General features: G+C 30.4%; 1 protein-coding gene across 1 annotated transcript; it reads right to left on the minus strand.

The window, feature by feature from the left end:
* Positions 1–4,336: 4,336 nt before the first annotated feature.
* On the minus strand, positions 4,337–6,262 carry LOC132311662 (F-box protein PP2-B10-like). Its single transcript, XM_059809685.1, has 3 exons — positions 5,983–6,262; positions 5,292–5,419; positions 4,337–5,153 (listed from the first exon to the last, which is right to left on the minus strand). Exons 1-3 carry the CDS (start codon positions 6,235–6,237, stop codon positions 4,637–4,639), a joined length of 900 nt encoding a protein of 299 aa, XP_059665668.1. The 5' UTR covers positions 6,238–6,262; the 3' UTR covers positions 4,337–4,636.
* Positions 6,263–10,554: the final 4,292 nt, after the last annotated feature.

Below are 10,554 nucleotides of genomic sequence, written 5' to 3' on the forward strand. Positions count from 1 at the left end.
AGTATTGATATGCAAGAGAATTAAAAATTTTAAATAAAAAAAAGAGTTAATTGTAAGATAAAACTTAATAAACTTATATTGAACAATAGAAGAGCGTTGTATTTATAAGGTGATTAATACAATACACTAACTATAAATAATGGAAGGTGGTATTCGTACTCCACTTTTCTCCATTTGTAATTTACTTTTCTTTTTCTTTAAAAAGAAATGTTAAGAAGGTCCTTGAATTTATTAATGTATTATGCCTTATTTTATAATCTCATAACTACCTTTTATACAACTTAAATTTTTTTTCCCAGTGCTATACTTTCTTTTCTTTTTGGAGGTCCTCTCAAAGAAGATAATTTATTCCATAATGATAATTTTATTTTTGGTAGTTAAAAAAAATAATTTACTCAATAGTGACATTTTTTTTTTTTTTTTTTTTTTTTGTGCAATCAAAACAAATAATTTCTTCGACAAGCTTAACTTTTTTTTTTTTTTTTTTGGTCCCATTAAAAGAAACAACTTTTTTTTTGTGATTTTATATTGGTCTCGTCAAAAGAAATAATTTATTCAATAGAAATATATATATATATATATATATATATATATATATATATATATTTAGGTATTATCAAAAGAGATAATTTATTCAATAGAGATATATATATTTTTTTAATCCACTTTTTCGTACTTTTTTATTTTGATCTTGACAAAAAAAATAATTTCTTCAATAAATATATATATATTTTTTTTTGGGTTTTTTTCTTTAAAAAGAGATAATTTTTTTAAGGTTATTTTTTTTTTTTGTCCGGTCAAAAGAGAATTTATTCAACATAATTTTTTTTTTCATCCTCGAAACAAAATATTATTCAATTTTTTTTTTTTATCTTGCCAAAAGATACCTAAAATATTAAAAATTAGAGATAAGGAAAGAAAATCTAAAAGGACAATTGTGTCATTTAAAAAATAATAATCATTTATTTATAAAGTTAAAGATATAATTATCATTTTATATAAGATTATAGTGTAAACATAGAAAAGTGGAGTGCGAATAGCGCCTCCCTAAATAATTTATTAATTTATATATATATATATCTATATATATATATATATATATATATATATATATATAAATTTGTTGTGACCAATAGAAGAACAATTGGATTAATTTGGTAACTAATATAATACACTAACCACAATTAAATGATTAAAAGAAATATATTATTAAGAGGGGTGCTAATTGCAGTTGTGCAAGCGACTGTCCATTCACAGTCGCAGTTAGGATTGGTTAGTTTTAAATGCATTAATTACTTTGACTTTCAATTTTTATGGAACCCTACCAACATTACTTTTTAGACAAAAGTATCCCTTTAAATTATGTTTTTCTTTTTATCTCCTCTTTTAATCGATTCATATGAAGATATGTGCGTATGTACATGTGTACATAATAATAATAATTACTATTATTATTATTATTATTATTATTATAACTAATGTGATGTGAATGGATGCTGGAAAAAAAAAAAAAAATCCAAAAAGAATAAAAAGAAAGGTAAAAAAAAAAAAAAAAAAATTGATTATATATTTCTTCTTTTTTTCCTTTTTCAGAATACATAGATAGGATAATTCATTCACAAGAAAAAAAAAAAAAAAAAAAAAAAAAAAAAAAAAAAAATCGATTATATATTTCTTCTTTTTTTTGTTTTTTCCTATATATATATTATATATATTTGTTTCTTTTTGTTTTTATTTTTTAATTTTACAACTATCCTTCTATAAATGGATTTTAAGAAAAAAAAATGAAATAAAAGAAAAGGAAATAATTCATTCACCAAAAAAGAAATATATACGTATATAAAACTAATTTTGTATATATCTTTTTTAAATCTCAGAATCTATATCTCGTTCTTTTTTCTTCCTTTTTTTTCAGACTTTTTTCTCTCTCTTTTTTTTTTTTCGTTTTTTTTTGTCAGAATCCATTTATTGTGAATGGATTATCCTATCTAATTTTTTTTTTTTTTTTTTTTTTCCTTTTTCAGCATCCATTCACAGCACATTAGTTATAATTATTATTATTATTATATATATATACACATACATACATACGCACACATCTCCATATGAATCGATTAAAAGATAAAATAAAAAGAAAGGCATAATTTAAAAGGATATTTTTGTCTAAAAAGTAATGTTAGTAGATTCCTATCAAAATAGAAAGTTAAAGTAATTAATGCATTAAAACTAACCAATAGTAACTGCGACTGTGAATGAATAGTCGCTTGCGCGACTGCAATTAGCACTCCTCTATTATTAATATAATGAGATGGGGCCTCTTCTCTTGTCGGGGCTTCCACGGCTTTAATTGACTTATTCGACTGCCTTAATTGACTTATGAATGAGCTATCCTGACAATATTAGTTATATATTAGTTAGAAATATATAACTAATATAATGGGATATAGGACCTCTTCTCCTATTAAGGGCCTTAGACGACTGCCTTAATTGCCTTATGGATGAGCTGCCCTGACAACCCGCTTAAAAGAAATATATAACTAATATAATGAAATATAATGTATCTCTTCTCTTATTGGGGGCTTTAGACGACCATCTTAATTTCCTTATGGATGAACTATCCTGACAACACACTTAAAAGAAATATATAAACTAATATAATGAGTCTCTTATCCTATTGGGGGCTTAGACGACTACCTTAATTGTTTTATGAATGAGCTGCCCCACAACACATTTTAAAAAATACATGTAACTTATATAATGAGATGTGAGATCTCTTCTCCTATTGGGGGCTTTAGACGACTGGTTTAATTGTCTTATGAATGAGTTGCTCCTGACAACATATTTTAAAAAAATACATTTAAGTTATATAATGAGATATGAGTCTCTTTTCTTATTGGGGGCTAAGTAATTTGCCTTAATTGCCTTATGATAAAGCCACCCAGGATTGAAGCCTTCCTCTTATCTCTCAATATATTTATTTATTTACAAAATAAATAAATAAATGACCTTCAAAGCAAGAGCTGTGCTGCAATTTCGCAACTTGGAATGTTTAGTATATACATTCAAGGGATTTCTGTCCATGATTTTAAATTTCTAAGTATTTTGTTGTCATATGTAATAAGTTTGGATGAGAGATTGACAAGGCCCACGCTCCAAGGTGGTTTTAAATTTTCACTGAGGTGCCATAAATATCAATTACATTAAGATATAATCTTGTACGACATGTATCGAAATAATGTTTTTTTTCATCAACTCGTGATATAGTAAAACTTCAAATTCACTAACAGTAACTTCCCTCCCCACAACACACAGCGATTCTGGAGCCCATAAAACCCATAGAGGAACTCGAGAGTCCAGAAAGCCGATGATGTTGAAACTGCATCCATTTGTGCTATTAATTCTTATTAACTTAAAAATAAATAAATAAAAAAAGTACTTTCAAGTAATGCAACTCTCACACTATTTATAAAATATAGTACTAGTAGTTAACATCTCAAAAAGAGACCATTGTGATGCGAAAACTAACTCGAAAATAGTCCTGTCATAGTCATGTCAAACAATTTTTCCTTTATTGTGGAATCAATAAAGAGAAAATCCTCTTACAAGTAATGCAACTCTCACACTATTTATAAAAGGACAATGCTTAGTTAAGCAACTCTTACACTATTTATAAAAAGAAAATATTTAGTTACTTATCGGTGAATATGGTGAATCTACTCACCCCTATACAGTCCAATAAGAAAATAACACATCATATTTAATAATAAAATAATTCACACATTTCTCTATTTTCTCAGATCAACCAACGAATAAATATATATAGTGTTTTTAGGTGTGAATTATTTTATTATTAAATGTGATGTGTTATTTTGTTATTAGAACACATAAGGGTGAGTAGCTTCACTGGACCCATCAATGAGTGGTAACCTTTATAAAATATAATATTAGTAGTTAACATCTCAAAAAAGAGACCACTATGATGCCAAAACTAACTGGAATAATAGTCCATGTCATTGTCATGTCAAATAATTTTTCCTTTATTGTTTGTTGAATCAATAAAGAGAAAATGTTTTTGTATTTTTAAAAAATTAATAACTGTCTTTTGTTTTGATGCTCTAACAACTATTGTTAAAAGTAATTTTGAAAATTACAAATCAAACAAGACCCAAATTTTTTAAATGTTGTAGTCATGCATGCAGGTGGATCAGTTTAATTTTTGGAAAAGACAAGCTTCACTATGTTGTTATTTTAATCGGATCTAAAGGAAATTATTTACCCTATAAAATAGATTAAATAGTGAGGGAAATACTTGAAGGTAGCGTAAACTTAAAAGGTATTTATTACGACAAAAAAAAGAATCTTATTTTATTTATAGAAACAAGAGTCCACTAACATAACACCAACATTACACAGTTAAATAGGTACAACACTCATATCACTTGCACTTGAAAAGAAAAAACTCCTAATAAAGCTTAAACATAACTCAAGACTCTACTGGAAAGACAAACTCCATCAACGGGGAAAAACGGCGGCAAACACCTCATATGCAAGATGTTACCGACCTAAGCTGCAGTTCCATTAAAATGCTCGAGAAATGCACATACTTCGGTTTAAAATAGATCTGTCTTCAAACTCTTTAATTACCTTCTTTCGGCCTAATCTCGATCCCTTCGAGAATCAGGCCACTCTTCCAGCTGCCACTCTTCACCTCCTGCAAACACAGTTCAAGTTCCCCATCTTCTCCACTCTTGTTATAAAGCTCACCGAATTCAATCTCAAACCACCCATCTCCTCTTTCCTTCGGATACTGAGCATTGCTTTCCCTACACGGCGGGTTTTCCCTAGGCGGGGAAGCTTGTCGTCCCACCATACCAGTAGTAGGATACCGGAGCATCCCAGCTTGCCTCAGTACAATATGGAATTGCTGCCTCTCCTCCGGGGCAGGATCCAAATACACCGTTCTTGTTTCGCTCTTATTCCCGCCAACGGCTACCCAACCCTCCACTGGCTGGTATTCAAATCCGTACATGGCCGATGTCGACTTGAACACTAGGTAAGCTGCATAGGTTGTGTCCGGAGACAGCATGCAAGTGTCTATCTTGCCACGGATTTCGAGCCAACACACGCTCACAAGCTCGGCCACCTCTCTAAACCTGTAATGTATATGTTGATGTGAATCCATGACCAAAATTGATGTGAATCCATGACCATATTGTTGGAGGTAGTAATCGTTTATATATATGTAGATGGAAATGAAAAGAAAATAAGAAATATAAAATACCGAGATGTACCTGGACTCTCGCGCTCGCGAAGAACTATCCCACCTCCAGTACAATGGTGTATCACCCCATATGATGTAGAGATCTCTTGCCGCTAACATGTAACATTTCTTTCCACTCCATTTCTCCAACCAGAAGCTCTGTTCATTTCTCGTGTATTAACACGACGCCATACGTATGAAAATGAATGAAGAGAAGAATAGAAACAACCAAAACTTTAAATCCGAGCCAATTACGACAAACCATGTATCATGTGATTCATATAATTTAAGTTGAAGGTGCAACATAAAACCTATAAAGGTGGATTTAAGTTTACGAAAGCAATGGATACAAAAGTTTTTTTTTTATTATTTTTTATTTTTTATTAGTACATAATTTCAAATTAAATTGAATCTTGACGTGAATAAAAAACTTTAAAACTAATTTTAAGGGTAATTTATTTTTATTCCTATATTATTGAAAACAGGAAAAGTCACTATTTAGGAATTAAGTGAAAAGTTATAATTTAGCAATCACAAATTCATCCTAACCAACCTAAATTTCAAACAAAGTAACCAAAGTTTCAAACAAATGTTAATAAATTGCCATCAAACATATAGAGATATAGAGCTTAAACAATAAACAATTTTAACAAAACATTGAATTTGAATTTGAAAAAATATATATTTTTTTCTACCCACAATTAAATTGACTATAATTTTACCTTAGTCCCTCCATCGATTAGGAGAGGACGGTTACAGAGTTGAAAATAGAGCTCTTTCTTTGACGAGAAAACCAGTTGAAATTGAGAAACAATATCGTGATAGTCCTCAGGCAGAAATGTCTCCCAAACGGGGTCGGAATCAGCAGTGTACATGACGGTGGAGGCCACCAGAGTAAGTCTGCACACATCGCGAGGAGTCGTGAACGACAACACCTTTGTTACACAATCCTCAGGCAACACAGAAAAATCAACCATCTCTTTTTCTCTCTACTCTCTCCTTTCTCAATTCTCCGTATATATATTTATACGTTGATAGATAGAAATATATATAGGGTGAGGGGCGGTAAAGGTAAAAGAGAAAGAGAAAACTTCGTGGTTAAGGATTTCAGACATAGATATGTCAAAAGACGAATCTACACACGTGGAATATATTTCGTAGATGCCGGACACGTAAGAAGTTAAACATGCCACGAATCCTTCCAATTAGATAATTACTTTTAAGTTTATCTGTGCCACCGAAAAGATATATATATATATATATATATATATATATATATATATATATATATATATATATACTGAACATTGTTGGAATTGTGGCTCAAAATTTGTGGGCAGAAAATTAGTTTGGAGAGATTTAACTTTCAATAGCCGACCGTTAAGTGAATTAGAGGGAGTTAATTATTTTTCGAGTGAAAATGTCTAGCTAACACAATTCGAACATATAAACAATTTGAGACGAGTTTAAATATAGGTTAATTGTGTTTGGATCGTAATCGAATCGATTTAAATTGATACAGTAATTGAACGTTGTATTCCTATTTTACTCGTCGGTTATTTATAATTCCATTAACTTTTTTAGTTAAATGTATTATGTTCGTGTTAAAAATAATTTATTTAGTTAAAGACAATACTTAGGTCCTCCCGTGAGAATGTACTCTCATCCTTAATATGGACTAATAATAAAAGGATTCCGAATCCACATCAGCATCAAAGAAGTTGTGTTCATTTTTTTTTATTGATCCACATTAACAATAAAAACCATAGACATCTTTATAGTGAGGATCTAGTATTCTCTTGTCGTTTGTGTCGTGTCAAATTTTAGACTTATTTATTAAATAATTACGTGTGTAATGTTGTGTTACTCATATAATAATTGTGGCACGTTAATATCGTTTAAAATATTAATGTTTTGACCACGCTAACACCACCTACTAATACAAATTGCAATCCACACTAATTAATTATATGTGATAATTTAGGTTAAAAAGGAAACATGTTAGCCTGATCGTATCTATCATTGTCCTCTGCTTTATAAATGCCTCAATGCACTGCAATGAATCTCCTTTATCAACAAAAGGGATGTGGCACTTTTCGAAAAAAAAAAAACGAAAGGGATGTCGCAGCCTACGCCATCAACTGGACCTTTTGTTTTTTTTGATATATATATATATATATATAAACTACTGTATTCCATGTATATATGAGATGGGCTTGATTACAATCATTAGCCCTATTGGACCTTTTTTTGTAAGGAAACTAACTATTTATGTGGGCTTAATAAATGAATGTACCCATTTGGTTTGGGTTGGCTTCAAAAAATAGTTTACGATGATTAAATTGTTAGTCGGCCTCTTTTTATGTTGGGCCAAACATATAGTATCACACACCCGCCCCGACCCCACTAAACACACACACACACACACACATCACATATGATTGTCAGGCAAGAGTTGCAAATTGGTCTCGCCCAGCAGAGCTGGCTTGGTGGGTTGAGTCCAACCCAGCCAGACAAACTTTGTTGAGGGCTTGGGTTTTGGTCAGGCCCAGGGAAATCTAAGGCTGATCGATCTGGCCTGTTAAAGCCAACAAATTGAATCACTTTATCTATTAATTATTTTAATAACTAATTATAAGTATTTTTAATATTAATATAAAAAAATTGTCAATTTGTACTTCATATGATGTCACACTTTCTTTTCTTCTTCTTTTTTTTTTAAAATTGCAAAAAACTCAAACACCCATTTTTCTTTAAGTCTCACCATCCCTTTAGGAGGTGGAGGAGATGCCACTAGGCGGGGCGGAGCTAAGATCTTGAGGTTGGGGGGGGGGCCAAAATTATAAACAACATTACCTAGCTAGAACTTTTGAAAAAAAAAAAAAGATATTATGTAGGCAAAAATATTTTACTATTTATTATATTCATATAAAAATATATCTAACTTTTTTCAATTTATTTAAATTAAAAATATTAGTTATTTAGAGAAATTTTTTATCAAACTTTCTGAACAAAAACAAATAAGATTTATGCCCAAAAAAAAAAAAAAAAAAAAAAAAAAAAAAAAAAAAAAAAAAAAGAATCAATTAAATAACTCTCTCTATTTACCGGAAAAAAAATTGAAAATTTAATAAAACAATAACAATGTTAAAAAAAATAAAATAAAATAAATAAAATAAACACAAACAAATTAATAAAATAAGAATTTAGATTCTTAAATCATCGATTTTTGTTGATATTCAAAACTTCAAATGAAATTATTGTTCTTGATTTTGTAAAAATTAATTTCTTATAGAATTCTTATAAAAGCATTTCAATAAAAATGAATAAAAACAAAAAAAGTGATGTAAATAATCATGTATGAGATGGAATTTTCGAATAATAAAGTATGGAAAGAATCATGCTTGTAGTCACATAATGGAAAAAACGGTGTTTGAGTTGAAATTTTAAGATAGTCACATTAAATTTTTATATGAATCAGTTTTTATCGGGGTTTTATAGTCGTCAATTAAATCACTATATAAACTATCTTTTGTTAAATTCTAATTAAAGAAATATATATATTTTTTCTTGGGGGGGCCAAGTATAGATTTTATACCAAATATGCTATTCTATTTTATTTTTACCTATACTAAAAAAAAATTTCCAAAAAATTAAGAGGGGCATTGGCCCCCGCCAGCCCCCCCTTCCTTCTGCCCCTGCCACTAGGGCTGATTACGGATTGGTTCGGTTTTGTTTTGGGTAAAATTCAAACCAATCCGGTCCTCACGAATTGGCTAAATCTGAAACTGAACCGATCCGTGGAGCCTCTCAATCCGAATCAAACCGATTCGTGAAATAACAGATTAGTTCGGTCCGGTTTTCACGAATTAGGCTTTTTCAAACAACCCAATATGATTATATTGTAGTGCATCGGCTTAAGATAGCAAACGGGGTCGGAACTCCCAGCCGCCAATGGAAATCCTTTCAGTAGAGGTTTGCGTCCGTAGTTTTCAACCCATCGGCAGGCGTTTCATCACTTCGGCACCAACTAAACTCAGCAACATTATGTCTCAGTCAACTGCTAATAACCAAACTCAGAGTGGACAGCCTCAACCCAGCTTTTTGGACTTCAATTAAATGGTTTAGTAACATCCAGAGAGTATAAGATAACTCAAGATAAGCATCATGTGCATATATGTATATGTAATACCCCTAATTTTAAAAGGACAGTTCTGGAATTTAATTTAATTATTTATTGTATTTTTATTAAATTATTTGATTATTTGTTTGTTTTAATTAATTAATTATTTGCTTATTTGATTTATTTTATTTTTAATTCAATTAATTGTGTTTTTCTTTCATTAATCGTTTTAAATTGTGTTTTCTTTAATTAATTGCTTAAATTGTATTTTGGTTTGTTTCATTAATTTAAATGTATTTCCCAAGTTTAATTAGTTACGAGCTTATGTGAATTCACTGTTTTGGTAATTAGGGTTTCATGTTTTACATCGTGTCTAGGATTGGAGCCGACATATAATTGGTTTAGGATTTAAATTAGGGTTTCAATTAAAACCTATATATACATACGCTTGCTGAAGGTTTTAGGGTTTTAGAAAAACATACGTTTACATCTGTAACACAAGGGACTGCTAAGAAACAAAGAGTGAGAGAGGGGGCATAGGAAGGCAGAGTAAGGGAAAACTCAGAGACGTGGATTTAGTGTTTCAACTCTGGAACTTAAAGGCAAGTTTCTGATCTTCTCTTTCCCTTTAATTCGTGTTCTGTGCATGCCTAGTTTAGACTCCAGGGATTAAATCAAGGATATAACGGATTTAAATAAACATTAAAATAAGTCTGTTATGCATGTATGAATTTTGTTAGACTCGTTGATATAATTGATTTGCATTACCTTTGAGGTTCTGTTCTTTGTTTCTTTTGTGGTTTATGATTAAGCTTTGTTACAGTTGAGATTAATAATGTGATTGGATGTCTTGAAACTATTCTGGGACTAGGTTTGAACTCAAGAACAAGGATTTAGAACAGTATATAAAAATTCACTGAGGTAATCTACGGTTAGTTGCTTAAACTTTCTAACGGAGGTTTTGTAATCATGGCTTAAAAACTTGTGTTCCTTTACATCTTAGGATTGGATTTCAGTGGACCTAGAATATGATTTAGAACACGTTACAAAGGTTCTGTGAATCACTGGAATAGAAGAAAACGAAGCTAGACTGGATGAGGCTACTAAGAGGAGGGAGAGAAGGCTCCAAACTTTCTTAGAGCCGGCTCCCAAAGGAGAGAGCCGGCTCTAG

Source organism: Cornus florida, unplaced genomic scaffold (assembly GCF_030987335.1).
Source record: "Cornus florida cultivar Cherokee Brave unplaced genomic scaffold, ASM3098733v1 CherokeeBrave_3.0.0_Hap2_Chr06, whole genome shotgun sequence".
Taxonomy (NCBI): Eukaryota; Viridiplantae; Streptophyta; class Magnoliopsida; order Cornales; family Cornaceae; genus Cornus; species Cornus florida.